The following is a 16,051-nucleotide window of genomic DNA, read 5'->3' on the forward strand; positions in this document are numbered from 1 at the left end:
TGTGTGCTGTAGACGGGAGGACATACATTTACACAGGCAGTGTTTAGTTACATAGCAGGACGTCCTGCAGGCAACACTTGAGCTGAGTGACCCTGAACACATCCCAGAGGCATCACCATGTCCTGGCAGGTCACACCTACAGGTGGCCCACTGACACATTTACCCCCGTTTCAATTCTGTATGTTAACCACTAATTACCTCTTGTGCAATATTTCAATTTAGCATTATTTGTAGTTGCAATATTTGTAAAGTTAGGTAAAGAAAAACACTACTTTCAGCAGGTGTTAGTGTTGTTATTCCACAGCATTTTAGAATTTTTCCAGTTTTTCCATCCCTGAAAGTTGTGCACATGAATGCTTGCATTTTCACCAGCACAAATATCACCCTTCAAATATCCTAGCGGGTATAAATGCAGCCTACTGTGGACAGAGAAGTAGAGAAAAATTACATTTGGTGATCATGTGCAATGATTTCAGGCCAGCAAATACTGAAGAAAATTCTACTGATGATCTATTATTTTATTCTCTATATAATTATTTTCTCATACGTTACAGCTAATTGATTCAATATGTGGGCAAAAATACTGTCAAAAACACAAAGACAAAATGCAGCGTCAGTCCGACAAGGATCATTTAATAACAAAAATTACAAACAAGTTACAAATAAAGAGTGGACTCGTCTCTGACCATGTCAAGTGATCAGGCACACAGTTACCATCAAATAACATTTGCATTCGAGAATCAAGGCCATTAGAAACCTGAGCTTGATACAAAATGTCACGACGTGTGTGGTACAAATGTATGTTGCACAATGACTAGGAAGCATTACAAAAGGTAGAGTGGAAGAGTATAAATATACTGTATGTACAACTGATGGAGTAAAGTCCTTAATGCAGAATCCCTCACAGCTCCTGAACATTTTCTTCTGTACAGCTGGGAGTCGTAGAAATTGCTTCTGCTGCTAACTCAGTGCCCATGCATCAGCAGGAACATTAAAAACAAATGTGTCTCCTGGCAACATAAAACTGGTAGGTTGTCCTCTCCACTTCTCCCTTGCTGTTGATTTGTGTTCCTTTAAATTAAGTTTAAATGTAGAAAAAGGAGACGTTTAGCAGAGCCAGTGTGCCGAGCGGAAATAAGACCTTCTCCCTCAGTCAGCAACAGCTTCACAATATTTATGAAAAATAATAACAGTTTGTTATCGTATCCTGCTGGCAACCTCAGAGGATCCTGCCCGGTCAAACTCCATCCAGGCTTTCATTTCAAGGGTCACAGGTTGAAGGTCAGGGGTGAGGGTGGAGCAGTCACTAGGAGGGAGCATCTTCCCCATGTATGGCCTTATACTTGGACATCTCCTCTGGAAAAACTTTGCTGAGCTCAGAGATTAGAAGGCTCTTGAATTTCTGTGATAAAGGAAAATACAACAGTAGAACTTAACCCGAAGACTCAATAACGTGAGTCATCTGCTTTACCAAATAACACAGAAGTGTTATCTTCCAGTGTCATGGGTGGGAAATCTCAGTGGCCCTGGCACTATCTCTTACCGTCATGGTGTCAATCTTCCCTTTGACCTGCTCGTTCCTCGCCAAGGCTCTCTCCAGACATTCCTTTGTGTACAGCTGAGGGTTTCGACCTTGGTCGATGTAGCTACAAACACAAGGCATGATAACAGTGGAGGAAACTGTGATGAAGCTATGAGGTACAAATAGGAATTATAAATGCTATGAGCTACATTTGATAAGTTGGCTTTGCTTGTTGGCAAACGCACACTCTACAATAGTAATATTAGGTGAGTTTTTCTAAATTAGATATATGATTGACTTATTTCAGCAATTCAGCATTCTTCAGATTGAACATTTTTTATATTATGTGCATGCCGATTTGTATAGTGGCTATCACCAATCAAGAATAGCACTAACATGATGGTATGCAACTAAACCAGATTTGCGGACAATGAAGTTTACGACAAAACCGTCAGATTTTCAAACGGGGTTTGGCGTGGCTTCATACAGGCCGACGTGGTCAACAAGGGTTAGGGTTAGGGTTAACAAACACGCGCACTGACAGCGACCCGGCGAAGAGAGAGGACACAGTGGACACAGAGGACACAGTGGACACAGTGGACACAGTGGACTCAGAGGACACAGTGGACACAGTGGACACAGAGGACACAGTGGACACAGTGGACACAGTGGACACAGTGGACTCAGAGGACTCAGAGGACACAGTGGACACAGAGGACACAGTGGACACAGTGGACACAGAGGACACAGTGGACACAGTGGACACAGTGGACACAGTGGACACAGAGGACACAGTGGACACAGTGGACTCAGAGGACACAGTGGACACAGTGGACACAGAGGACACAGTGGACACAGTGGACACAGTGGACACAGAGGACACAGTGGACACAGAGGACACAGAGGACACAGTGGACACAGTGGACACAGAGGACACAGTGGACACAGTGGACACAGTGGACACAGTGGACTCAGAGGACACAGTGGACACAGTGGACACAGAGGACACAGTGGACACAGTGGACACAGTGGACACAGAGGACACAGTGGACACAGTGGACACAGAGGACACAGTGGACACAGTGGACTCAGAGGACACAGTGGACACAGTGGACACAGAGGACACAGTGGACACAGTGGACACAGTGGACACAGAGGACACAGTGGACACAGTGGACACAGTGGACTCAGAGGACTCAGAGGACACAGTGGACACAGAGGACACAGTGGACACAGTGGACACAGAGGACACAGTGGACTCAGAGGACTCAGAGGACACAGTGGACACAGTGGACACAGAGGACACAGTGGACTCAGAGGACACAGTGGACACAGTGGACTCAGAGGACACAGAGGACACAGTGGACTCAGTGGACACAGTGGACAGAGAAGAGACTGTTCTCTGGGTGATTCTCTAGCATCACACACACTGGACTTACTCAAACACCTCCAGCGGTACGTTGATCTCATGAAGCTGCTGACGGCACTTCTCGATGTCTTGCAGTCCAGATATCATGAAATTTCTGAGAAGAAAAACCAGCAGAACAGATAAGCACGACGCTTATTTTCGTATTCCTGCCACCGTGACCACCAGACATGACTCACAGTTTTTGGTTGAGACCTGCTTGGCTGCTCGGCTGGAAGTCGCTGACGATGATTCCCAACTGTCGAATATTCTCGATAAATTTCTCCAGATGTTCCTCCAGATTATCAAATTTTTCAGCCATCTTATTCGACTGTTATCGAACCACTGTAATAAACAGGAATGGCTCCGTTAAGAGGAACCTTTTGTGAAATAATCGCTGTTTACGGTTAGTCTCTGGGCGCTCACAAGGCTGTAGTACTTTACGGCAACAGACGAGCCAATCGCTGTAGGTGCTCTCCTGCTACCATGGTAACAAGCAGTGACAGAGTGTCGTTAACTGGCTCTTACGGCATCAAAGTGTCGCGCTGCTGATCAGGAAGGAACCTCTTTGTCAAGACCATGAAATGAATTGAGTAACTTTGATTTGGCTGCATCTGAAGCAGCCTTGTGGAATTACTGTGCCAAATATAAACGACATGTTCATTTAAACCATACTGACAACATACAGTGTTTAAATGAGTGCTGTTTCAAGGCAAACATGTTTCCAGCTCTACTGTATTATCACTATGTATTATCACATCCATAGACAGCGCAGTATTTACGTGCCGCCGATTGACAAACATGTGAAGGATCAGCTCGAATGTGAATAATACAGGTTTTTATGGATGTGGGATGTATGTATAGTAACTGCTTTGGGGTAAAAATAAATAAATAATAGGCTACAAGGTACAGTGATTGTCAGTGACGCTGAGATTACATGACACAAAGTGCATAATGTAGGCATGACGGCATAATGATTATAGCCTTTCAGGTAAGCACAGGAACACTAAGCTACATTGACTTAACCATAATAAACCAGGGCATGAAGCACTGACCTTCAAAATAAAAGTATTCTAATGTTAACATACATGGCACCCCATGTAATGCCACAATCTAAACACTCAAGACACCACAGCAGCGGTCTTGTGTGCGAGTTTCAGCATTATTTCTAAAATAATATTAAAAGATTGAAAATATGCAGTTGACAGTAGTTGGGTTGCTCTTATGTTATAACACATTGTTTCATATTTCCATTCTTTTTCCAGTGTAATTTGTTTTTCCCTCATTAGAATCAGTGGTTATTCTGGTATTCTTCGTTTTGTTATAGTCGATTCATGGCGCTTGTTTCCCTGCTAGGAATCACATTCTATTCTATTGATTGCTGCCCACTTTCATTATACATCCTGTAGTTATCAAGCTGGCGTGTCATCAAAGGCGTATGGGCTCAGGGGTTTACTGGGAACGTGCAATAACTTAAAGTGACAGATTTTGTATCATCTAAATAGCAATCGCCAACTGGAATGTGATCATACTGTAATCCAATGCATAGCCTCTCTCTCGCTAAACCTGAATCCGGGCTCTTATTTTGAAAGGACGTCGCCGTTGCAGCTCCACCGGTGAGAGCAGACTGGCTGAGGAGGATTACCGGGGGCTGGTTTGTCCTCGGCTGCATTTAAACCGGAGCTGCCGCAGCTGCACACACATCAAAGGCTCTGCTCCTCTTCCTCGCTGCAGCTCCCACCGACGGCAGGTCTGCTGACTGGACGGTGGAGCCTTCTCCTCTTTTCCCACACTGCGGGATCGGTGTCCGGTCCACACGACGGGACGTCAAACGGTCACACTCCGGATCTCACCCGCGTACGGTACGCACGGACTGCTGTCTCGTTTGCTGGTCCAGTATTTGGGTTGAGTGTGGGCGGGAGAAGACACGTTAAAGGAAAATGTGCGATACTCTCTGATGTGTGTCATCTGTCCTTCATTTCAATCGGTATTTCATCCTCAGCTGAGCTGTGCTCCATGGTCATAATAGTATTAGTATGTAATGTGTGTCTCCATCTCTCACTACATGTGTTTGTACATGATTGTTAAACATTTCCTGCGGGAGTCTAATGTGTCTTCTGTAATCGTGTGTTGTAACAACCTTGTGATGCGTTCAGGTGTTTTCTCCTCCTTCTGATCGTCCATAGCTCCTGTCATGGTTTCCTCCAGCCTGTGCTTCTCGCTCTGGTATCATGTTATGCACCCTGCTGTTAAAATGTATCACAGGATCACCTCAGTGCTTCTGCGTAATGCATCGTCCTATCATTGAACAACTGCAGTCACAGTCATGATGTCGGTCCACTCGTGAAAAAAAAAAAAAGGGAAAGACTGAATTCCATCGATCTCTTTTGACAAAGCCTGTTTTGTTCTGGTGTTGATGCTCATCGAAACTCGTGTCTAATCGTTGTTTTACTGTTTTTTCTCCTTCAGCAGAGCCGCGTCGAGATGCTGCACTGAGGAGAAAACGGCACAGGCTCCCCGGTTGTGTTCATCCTGAGGCTGCAGTGAACGGAGGGGGGATTGCGGTACAAGAAGGTTAATAATCAGCATCGATAAAGGTCTTCTCTGTGAGCGGGAAGCGACTCCAAAGGGTGAATCTCGCCCCTGTGTGGGGGGATCGGTGGAGAAATATAGATCTATAAAAAATTATGGCCACCCTACTGCGGAAGATCGGTCTGATCCGCCTGCACGACCGAGACACCGAGGACCCAAAGCACCACCAGGGCTCGTTAAAGGGCTCCAAAGGGAACCAGAAAAACAACGCCAACAAACACTGTCAGACCGCCAACGAAACCAACATCCTGAGCACCCCGGAGATTAAAGCGAGGAAGCTGGACCAGCACGGCAAGGACAAGCCGTCCGGCAAGGATAAGCAGGGCAAGGATGCGAAGGAGAAGCAGCAGACGGGAGGAAGCGGGAGTAAAGCGACCAGTGCCTCCTCGATACCACCGCTGGCGCCTCACCGGCAACACTGCACCCAGGTCCGGACGCGGAGGCTGATGAAGGAGCTACAGGAGATCAGGAGGTTAGGGGACAACTTCATCACGGTGGAGCTGGTGGAGGACAACCTGTATGACTGGAACGTCAAGCTGCACCAGGTGGACAAGGACTCGGCGCTGTGGCAGGACATGAAGGAGACCAGCACCGAGTTCATACTGCTCAACGTCACCTTTCCTGATAATTTCCCCTTCTCGCCGCCGTTCATGCGGGTCCTGACGCCCCGGTTGGAGAACGGCTACGTCCTGGACGGCGGGGCCATATGCATGGAGCTGTTGACCCCCCGCGGATGGTCCAGCGCCTACACGGTGGAGGCGGTCATGAGGCAGTTTGCGGCCAGCCTCGTAAAAGGACAGGTGAGGGGAGTAAGGGCTGGTGGGGGAGGGTCCTTGCATGGAATACCATCAACCACACGGCATGTTTATCATCTTTGGTACGGTTATTTTCGGCCATGACACCCAACTGGAAATGAGCAATTGCATTAAGCATTCATGCGTCATGCGTAATTGACGCGTAAAACTGCTTTTACGCATGTACAACACATGTCCACCATGGCGACGCTTTTAGTCTAATGTGGATGTTTAAACCAGCATTTAGTTAAATGCAAGTGAAGTAATATGAAAATGTGTTTTGGTAACCCTATATATATGTTTTAATGAAAATCCACATGCAATTGTGATTTTCTTGAGTTCAGTGGCATTTTTGGACAATCAAGACAACACGTTCATAGGGAAATTCATGAAGCAAGTGTATCCTGATAGGAAATAAAACCCAATGGGAGACAGTTTTATTTTCATAAACAAATATGATTACAAGACAATATTGTTCTTCATTAAAATGGTGTTTTGCGACACATGTCACCTATTTATTGCAGATCTTGTGCTCCTCGTGAGCTAAAGGTGCTGTGCTGTAATATCACAGGCCTCCAGTCTCCTCACCCCCCTCCTCTCTGCTATGAGCAAAGCGGTGATTGTGAATATTATTAATCTTTACGTGACTTTACGGCGGCCATTTCATGCAGTGCAACACTCAGTATATCCTTGACGCCGGCTCTTCTCTGCAGTCCTGCTTTTCTCTCTTTTTTATCTCTTCCATAAATCAGCGTCCTTTGACAACAAAGCCCTGCTGCCATGCAATGGAAACGTCCCCACACAAGCTCTAATGCTGTCTCACAGTAACTGCACTCCTGTCAGATTACTCTAAAGGAGGAATAAGACAATTATTCAACATGTGTGATGCGCAGTGATGGATAGAAAGGCAGATGAATAACAGCAGGTTGCCTACCTACCAGCAACCGACTGGATTATGTAATCCTGTCAAATCTGTTTTTCACATCCTCAGTGCACTGCAGCAGCGGCAGTTCCGATGGAAATGGCTGCATCTCCAAATGCACTCCAGGCTATAATCGTTTAAACTCTGAATAGATTTTCTGTTTTCCACCCAGATAAGAATTGCTGTTTCCTAATGTGTTTTCAAATGCTGCCTTTTGTGTCTTATTCCAGTCCTTTAATCTGTAGAGTCTGCTCCCTTCCCCTCACTGACTCTGTGTTTTGACGTCAGCAGTATGACAGCGCTGTGGCAGGAGACCTTACGTAAACTGTCACTGGATTCTCCTGCCCAGCCCCCAACCCCTTAGTGCTTTTTTTTTTTTTGGTCTTTGATGATATAACCGAACTTTTTCCTGAGTCATCTGTGGTCATTAAGCATCTGTTACCAAGAGAGGTCATGCAAAAACCGAACCCACAGCAGAGAGAGGAAAATGTGTGTTTGTGTTTGTGTGTGTTTATCTTGATTCGCTGCTTGAGGAGATGAGCTAGCAGCTCTGCAGTGCTCCCTAATTATGGTGCAGTGTCTTTCTTCTCCAGCGTGCTAATGGAAACAATATTGATTAATTATTCCTGTTTGTGTGTGTTTGTGTGTGCGTGCATCTCTTTGTTTGCCCACGCAGGTTGCATGTGTTTCATGTCCCAATCGTCTAGGGGACATCTCTCGTGCAGCGCGAGAGCACACAGAACTATATATAAACCTAAATACACAGAATATATTTATTCGTCCTCGGGCTCTGGTTCACCGTAACAATGGAGATGTGGCCTGTTTAGAAGCTCCTTCCCTATTTTTAGTGTGAGAGGATACATGCAGTGACAAAGTGGCGAGGTGAAAGTCAACAGAGCTACACATGTGTTCACCTGCAGACGTGAGAGAGCGCTCACACACTGGAACACACACAGTAGTCGCACAGGTGAGATTAGGTGACATTTCAAGAGGTTTGACCGAAGTAGAAGAAATCACCAGTTCACGAGTGTAGACAATCGCCATCACAGTATAATCTAGCTTGTTTGGCAGCCTCATAGTGTTGTGCAGGTGGTAGAAACCCCATCACAGAGTCTTTGCAGTCTGAGTCAGTTTGGTAATTGATCTGTGCCACTGTATCATGTTTAGAAGATCATTGTGTGTCATTTAGAATGATAGTCCATTTACCTCTGGCTATAACCTGTTCTCTTCTTATCACTTTGCAATGCAGACGAGTCTGATTAGATTTCTTTGCAAACATTTCTGCAGTATTAATTTCGGTAAATGGAAAAACGAAAAGAAATCCACACACCCTGTCAATCACTTGCACTCGCAGCGTTTCAGTCTTTAGGCTTTCATCACGTTACAGTCAGCTTGTACAGTCTGCTTGTTGTCATTATTGGCTGTTCGTCATTCATTTGAAATTACAAACTTATTAAAAAGTGTCTTGAAATGAATTTCTATTAAGAGCAAAAAAAACGACACCCAAAGTAAACAAGATGTGACAAAACAATTTGGATAACTGATTTCCACCTTCTCGAGTGTAATAATTTGCAGCTTGTGTCACTTTTTCCATGACTGACTGGAATATCTTGGACTGAAACTCAGACAAAACAGGCATTTCAAATTTTAGATTTTATCAAATGTTCTATACATTTTATAGACTATATCAAATGATTATGAAACTATAATTGACAGATAGATGGATGATGGAAATAATTAGTAGTCAGTGGCAGTCCTGGATATGAACAGTTAAATAAGGAGAAAACCTAACCAAACCAAATGAAATATGGGGATTCACAAGAGATTAAAACAAGGGCGGGCAAAGTTGAGGCAGCAGTAGCTGAGATATCCTGACTTTTAGTCCCTGGTGTGGGTGCCGCCTCAAAGACACAGGATTCTGATTCCTATCAGTCCTCACCTCTCCCAAAACCGACAACTCCAGTTTGTAATGCAGACCTAACGTTGAAGATTTGTGGTCTTCAATCCCACACTGCAATAACCCCTGGGTTATTCATTTAAACTTTGGAAAGTTCCTCCAGAGGAACAGAAAACAATCTGCTGTTACACACTACGACTAGTTTCACTGCTGTGATGAGTAACCAAGAACTTAATGTGTAAACTCTGTGGAATTCCCCTTTAAAGGTTCCTTTTTTTTCTCAAATGACTTCATTGTTCTAATGAAATTTTCTCAAACACTCATGAACATGCTGTCTTGATGAATGGTGACGAAGAGCTACGCTGTCTGCATACAACCGTACGCAGACGGCTGAACCGTGACCAATTACATTAACGTTAAAAAAAGCGGCATCATCCTTGGATGACCTCGCCATCAGTCCCACGGGGCTCCTTAATGATCTGATGAGGATGATGATGACATTGATCCCTGTTTGTTTATCCCGACTCCTTTAAGCACATGTCTGCGTTATGCAATCCCCCCCCCCCAGCCCCCAGAGCTGCTTCCCAACATGCACTGGGGCCTTCCCTGCTCTGCCCATTGACTGATCTCCATTCACACGATTACCCAGCAGCCACTTTACACGAGTATGTACCTCTCAATGAGCAGGCGCTTAGCTGAAATAGATAAACACTGACATGGCACTGTATAGGCCCGGGGCGCTCACTCAGCTGAACCGCAACACACACACACACACACTCATTCTCTCTCGGTCTCTTTTGTTTGCCTGTTCTCTCTCTCACAAGCAGATATTTTTACTTTCTCTCTCCGGCCATCTTTGGACGCATCATACTGCAGTTAAGTCACAGACGTTTTTGCAGCCTTGTGCATCAACACACACATTCACAAGAACATTTTCATAGTCGTTCACACACTGTTGTGCGATTGGACTGATGGCAAGATGCTCAGCCGATGGTACATCCCTCCCTGCCATCGATCACCACGGTAATCACACCTCTTTAACAAATGGCCAATTGCCATAACGACATGCACACCCAAAGCAGCGGCCGCCATTTTGAGGTGGTGACAGCAACCATATGGTGGGATGTGAAGATGCGCACGGTTATGAGGTTAGTCGTGATGTGAAAAGAGAACAGCACGCCCCTGCTTTTCTCCAATAGTCTCTGACAGTAGCCAACCGGTGCATTATCAGTCTGTCAGCTGGGGTAATCTGTATCTCAGGCCTCTGGCTGCACAGAGAGGCAGAGCAGGTTTCAGGCAGCGCTGCTTAGGTGACACCCAGCCGTGTTTTTTCCATTTTAAAGGCTGTGTGGATCAGTTGTCTTTTAATGTGGTTCACTAGTCCCCAAGCAGGCCCCCGAGGAGTTGAATGTAATATCTACCTGAGTTTTTCAAAACACGCGACAAACTCTGCCAATGCAGGGAAAGTTTTCTGGTTTCCAGCACGAGTCAGCTTTCAGAATCAAGTCATTGTTTTCCTGGTGGTGAGATCAGCCATATTCTGCCTTGTTTCAATTGTGTTTCATGCGTCAAACCTAATATGATATGAAATGCCTTGCCATGGCGGTCATGCACAGCAGGGATTGATTTCAATATCGATTTGAATACAAGGCGAAATAATAGGACAAGCTCTTCAGAATGTGTGCCCGCTTGAGAGAGACAGAGTGCCAAATTGAGAGAGAGACAGAGCATGAGTGTCACTAAGCTCCGCAGTGAAATGAGGCCAGTGTTGCTACAGGAATGGAAACTGTAACCCTAATCTCCAGATCATTCAATGTTATCACCTCATCTCCCTTTATCCCCTGCATCACTTCTGACCCAAAATAGCAGAGCAAGTATGCAACAGGACATGCTGATCATCCATCAGATGTCATGGGAGCAGAGAATTAACACTGGACTGTGTTTGTATCTCATCCCATGTTAAATCGTCCTCTTCAAAAGTGTAGTCCTAAAATCTACTGCCTTAAAAAGTGTAGCACTAATGCTTTTCCCAGGCTTAGGTTGTGGAGCATTACAGATAATGCCGATAAACTTTTATCTTGTTTAATCTCTCCTATAAATCTTGTTGAACTCCTCTTTCCTGCTGATGAAAGTAGTTAAAAATACCACAAGCTGTTATCTTTTGGACCCAGGAGTCGGCCAGTGTTTTATGGGGACACTATGTCCGACGCGTGCTGAAAGAAATACACTCTGTTTTTATTGCGTTCTTTACTACACGACTCATGCGAACATCGAAATGTCACATTGAAATAAACATTAAATTTATGTGTAAAGTACGACACTAGTGTTACTATTGTGTACATAAGGCCCACATGTAGAAAAACCCATATGCCACACGATGCTACATTCATTCATAGAAAGTATCACATCATGTAAATGTGCAGTCACAGTGATGCCGTAGCTGTCGTTAACCAGAGACGCTGAAAAAAAAGAACAAAGCAAAGAAAAATAGAAAAAGTTCCACAGTTTTTATCCTTAAACCTTTGCTAATATCAGCGTGATGAGCTATCGGGGTAGTTCTTGGATCCAAAGCAGAGGTCAGGGATGATTTTTCAAATCAGTATATTAAAAGATTTTCCTTCTAGAATTATTTGCCAACACTGGGACAAGATAAAAGGTATGAAATAAGCATAATCATAATCAGCACAGACGCAAACTAGCAATTCATCCCACCATTTTGTTTTTCACTTGCTTAAAAAAGAAGAGTTGGTTCACCCAAATTATAAAAGAAATATACACATCTTCTTACTTAAAGGTCTACCTCTTGTGGCACCTACCCTTCAAGATACTTTGGGTTTTAGTTGTTGAGGTTTTTAGACGGCCATCTCTGAGATTTTTTGCCAAGATCCCAGTAAATTAGTGGTGAAAAATGACACTGGAAAAAATAAACAATGAGTCTTCCCAGAAGCACTGTCCCATCTACACTGAATAATTCAAGACCTGAATGTGGACGTGTTTTTGGAAATAGTCTCTATGAAACAGTGTGGACAGTCTGTCTGTGGATTATCTGTCACTAGATACCTCCAGCTGTGACAGTGTTTCCTGTCCAGGACCAATAACTAACAGTGTGACACACACACAACCTGTGTAAAGTCGTTTTTACACTTCATCTTCTGTTTGGATTAAACCAACAAGATCTAACATGTCAGTGAGCTTTACAGCTGAGCCAGGCTAGCTGTTCCCAGTCTTTATGCTAAGCTAAGCTAAGCTAACATGCTGCTAGTTAAAAGTATTATCAGTCTTCTTATTTAGAGATCCAATTTCTGAAAATGTGGAACTTTTCCTTTAAGCAGCAGATGGAAACTGTAACCAACTGAATATGTGATCATTGTGTCACTACATGTAGCAACAGTGGCTAACCATTTATTCACTGCATTAATTCAGTGTTGGAATTTAACTTAAAGTACATTAAAGTACTTTAAGTACTGTACTTAAGCACCATTTTGACATACTTGTACTCTACTTGAGTTTTCCAAGTTGTGCTGCTGTATACTACAACACTATACTACCTTTCATACAGAAATATTGTACTTTTTTGACTATTCTAATTACTAGTAACGTTTTAGATAAAAACACTTGACATTATTAAATGAGTGGTATACAAGGTATCTAACAAATATCACTCTGACAAACTACGACATCAACATTTATTCATCGGCAACAGAGGAACTTCTGAATACTTTTTACTGTGCTTTTACTTGAGTGACATTTTGAGTTCAGGACTTTTACTTGTAATGGAGTACTATTAGACAATGGTATTTCTAATTTTACTTAAATATAGGATCTAAGTACTTCTTCCACCACTGCATTTATGGAGTATTTCCTCTGGATAAACTGGATGGGAGCAAAAAGCTGCAGCACTACAGTGCAGACCATGGTTGTCCAACAAGATGAGGGCATTATATTTGTACTGCACTGCAGCATGCAGAGGAGCTCGCCACCTACAAGAATTTCATTAGTATTGGTTTCAGCGGAGTGGCCTCTGTGTCTTTTTCTTTGCCAAGAAGCATTCTGGGTAGAGGGAAGTGGTGCAGTGGAACAGAGCAAATACAAACAATTACAGTAAAGTACTTAACACATGACACAGCAGCAGTAGTGTCCAGTGAGTCACCCACAACAGAAACTCCGGTGTAGCTGCAGTCTGACCAATGGGCAGAGATTACTGCGCCGTCAGACCTGTTTGTCACGACCTTCCCTTTGTGATGCTTCAGTGAGGTGATTTTTGTACATGAAATGATGCAAACTGTAGTGACATTCATATGACTCACATCCCTCTCATGGCTGCGAATCTATCTGAGTGTTCGCCTTTCAATGTGAAGACAGTTGCTTCTTTTTCTATTCATGCTCCCACACACTCCTCTGTAGGGAAGACTGCCAACATCAGAATAAGCAGCTTTATCGTCACAGGCGACACCCACACCTCTTCTCCCCAATGCCCCCCCCCACACACACACACACACACTTATTATTAGCCCCAGTGCGTGAAGGAGGGAAGGCTTCAGCAAGGTGCTGCCTGGGTGAAAATGTCACAGTGCTCTGAGTGAGATGCTTTTCACACCGAGCACAAGAGGATTACATGCTCGTATATTTATTTTCTGTCATATTTACAACCTTTTCATCATGGTCGCTTATAGGCATCACTTATCTCCAATTGCCCAGCATAGTGGAGGGTATATTTTCACTTCTGATTGAACCTTGACGTCTTAAAAGCCCTTTCCCTGCCTTGTAACATTGATCTAATGTTGGTCAACCTGCCTTCAGACCTCTTGTCCCGTCAACATCTCCCCCCGGCAGCGTATTCACCCATGTGCGAGCGTGTGCTGTGCTTCCGTCTTTCTACATTTTGCCCGTGAAGACGTGAAGCAGATTTTCCAGAGTGAGCGTGACAAGAACACAGACAGCCATGAACATGAGAGCCGTCTTTCTTTTGATCTGACAACACATGTCCAGATCAGACGGATAATATTTTGACCTATGCTGGTTTTTGAATGTTCCCAGAATGATATTCTTCTTTTGAGCAGACCTTAAAAGCAGCATCAGTGGCAACATGCGGAAAAGAATGAAAATGAACAGTTTGCTTGCTCTTTCGTATGGCCGCCATTTGTCCGATTTAAAAATGTCTGGATTTAGCGCCACCAACTGGTAGTGCCAATAATGGCATGTGGTCGTACATTCTCAATCAACTTTCACTGGGATTATCATGCTGTCCCACAAACAAACATTGCGACATAAGAATTACCGAAACAATTGACGCCGATTTATCGCTTAGTTTGCCAACACAATATTCAGCAACATTTTGATAAATAGTCCCGTAAGACATTGTCTAAGCAAAAACTGGCTGCAGCTTCTCTAGTGTGACATGAAGTGGATATGGAGTAAATAACTTTGGGTTTTTGGCCGTTCATTGGACAAAATGAGACATTTGAAGTCACCATGGCCACTTGGTAATTATTCTGGAAAATAATCGATAAATTGTTAGTTGCAGTTTTAATAAGATGCTGCAGTCACCTAATAATTCTACACACAGTGCTCTTAAATGGTAAAGCGTATTGATTTTGCAGCATTCAAACACAACCTTGGAGGGACTTGGAAGGATACCTCTATTTCCATTAGTTTCATAGTTATGGCTAAACAAAAACATTAATCCTACATTTAGATCATCGCCAACGTCTAATCAATTGTTCTTTGGCTTTAGGCGTGTTTGTCTAGACAACTTTGTGAAAATTCATTGATAATTTGGAGTTTTCCATCTGACTGACAAATATACTGAGGGAAAACAGCTTCTTTGGCAGCCATTGTACTTCTATGCAGGGCTGCCGCCAGGAATTTGGAAATACTGAGGTCATGAGCCCATCTTCCCTCAGCACAACAACAAAAGTAGAAACAAAAAGCAAAAATAGTTCTCCGGCCTGCCAAGACGGAGCTTATTTATCTGTGGCAGAGAGCCAGACGGGAAGGTTGAAGCCACGCTCATATCTGTACATTAACTACAAGGCTTCAGCTAGCAGGCGCTTGGCTTAGCTTTAGCTCACAGTTTGATTGTGTCTGTGTTTGTTTTATCCTTCCACCCACTCCTAACGTCACCTCCTTCTCACCCCCTTCTGTCTCTGTCTCTCCTCACAGGGGCGCATATGTAGGAAATCAGGGAAGTCCAAGAAAGCTTTCAGTCGTAAGGAAGCCGAGGCCACCTTCAAGTCCCTGGTCAAGACCCACGAGAAGTACGGCTGGGTGTCCCCGCCCGTGTCCGACGGCTGAGCGCCCGGCCGCCGACCCTCCGACCCCCGCGCTAGCCGGACAAACCCCAGCTAGCCCCCGACACGCAAAACGACACACCACGCTAACTCAATGATCTCTCATCTTCACCTTTTGCTGTTTCACTCAAGAGTTTTCCTCTTTTTTCGGTTTTGTGAATCTGTGTTATCATTTGATGAATTTTTCTTTTGCCCTCATCTCCACTGAAACTCTCGGAGAGCAGTCGTCATCGTCCCTCCTCCACCAAGAAGCGACTTTTGTTCCCCTCCCCTCTCACCCAGGGAGGTTCTTTCCCCCATTTTGGAAAGACCTGAGAGGGAGGAGTGTGTGTGTGCGTGTGTGTGTGTGTGTGTGTGTGTGTGTGTGTGTGCATGCTTGTCAGCCCATCGGACATCAGCTGGGAGTGTGTGCGCGTGCATCAGAGTGTGCGTTATTGTTGGTGGATTTTTTTTGAACGCACACCCATGCACGTGCAGTCGGATACATCGGACAGCGTGGACTTTTCCACCCAAGTGAAAGACTACTGAATGAAGGAGACTCATCCCCCCCACCCCCCTCTACCCTCACCATCTTCTAATCTCTCTCCGTCCCACACTGGCGTCACTTCCCACCGCCTCTCTCTGTAGCT

The 16,051-nt window shown here is 44.4% G+C and overlaps 2 protein-coding genes across 2 annotated transcripts; one reads left to right on the forward strand and one right to left on the reverse strand.

Moving 5' to 3' along the window:
- Positions 1–616: 616 nt before the first annotated feature.
- Positions 617–3,365, reverse strand: med10 (mediator complex subunit 10). The gene is made up of 4 exons (XM_070846509.1): positions 3,128–3,365; positions 2,962–3,045; positions 1,544–1,646; positions 617–1,402 (listed from the first exon to the last, which is right to left on the reverse strand). Exons 1-4 carry the CDS (start codon positions 3,247–3,249, stop codon positions 1,307–1,309), a joined length of 405 nt encoding a protein of 134 aa, XP_070702610.1. The 5' UTR covers positions 3,250–3,365; the 3' UTR covers positions 617–1,306.
- A 2,052-nt stretch (positions 3,366–5,417) lies between these two features.
- Positions 5,418–15,841, forward strand: ube2ql1 (ubiquitin conjugating enzyme E2 QL1). The gene is made up of 2 exons (XM_070847038.1): positions 5,418–6,319; positions 15,295–15,841. The coding sequence occupies exons 1-2, from the start codon at positions 5,615–5,617 to the stop codon at positions 15,424–15,426; spliced, it is 837 nt and encodes a 278-aa protein (XP_070703139.1). The 5' UTR covers positions 5,418–5,614; the 3' UTR covers positions 15,427–15,841.
- The last annotated feature ends 210 nt before the right edge of the window (positions 15,842–16,051 follow it).

The sequence above is a fragment of the Pempheris klunzingeri genome, chromosome 16 (assembly GCF_042242105.1).
Source record: "Pempheris klunzingeri isolate RE-2024b chromosome 16, fPemKlu1.hap1, whole genome shotgun sequence".
Lineage (NCBI taxonomy): Eukaryota > Metazoa > Chordata > Actinopteri > Acropomatiformes > Pempheridae > Pempheris > Pempheris klunzingeri.

What these genes read in the sequence shown, in the direction of transcription:
- med10 (XM_070846509.1), bottom strand. Translation starts at nt 3,249, where the DNA reads ATGGCTGAAAAATTTGATAATCTGGAGGAACATCTGGAGAAATTTATC. An exon ending in GCAGGTCTCAACCAAAAACT is followed by an intron (nt 3,046 to 3,127) that starts GTGAGTCATGTC and finishes TTTTCTTCTCAG; the next exon opens with AAATTTCATGATATCTGGAC. An exon ending in GTACCGCTGGAGGTGTTTGA is followed by an intron (nt 1,647 to 2,961) that starts GTAAGTCCAGTG and finishes TTGTGTTTGTAG; the next exon opens with CTACATCGACCAAGGTCGAA.
- ube2ql1 (XM_070847038.1), top strand. Translation starts at nt 5,615, where the DNA reads ATGGCCACCCTACTGCGGAAGATCGGTCTGATCCGCCTGCACGACCGA. An exon ending in CCAGCCTCGTAAAAGGACAG is followed by an intron (nt 6,320 to 15,294) that starts GTGAGGGGAGTA and finishes CTCTCCTCACAG; the next exon opens with GGGCGCATATGTAGGAAATC.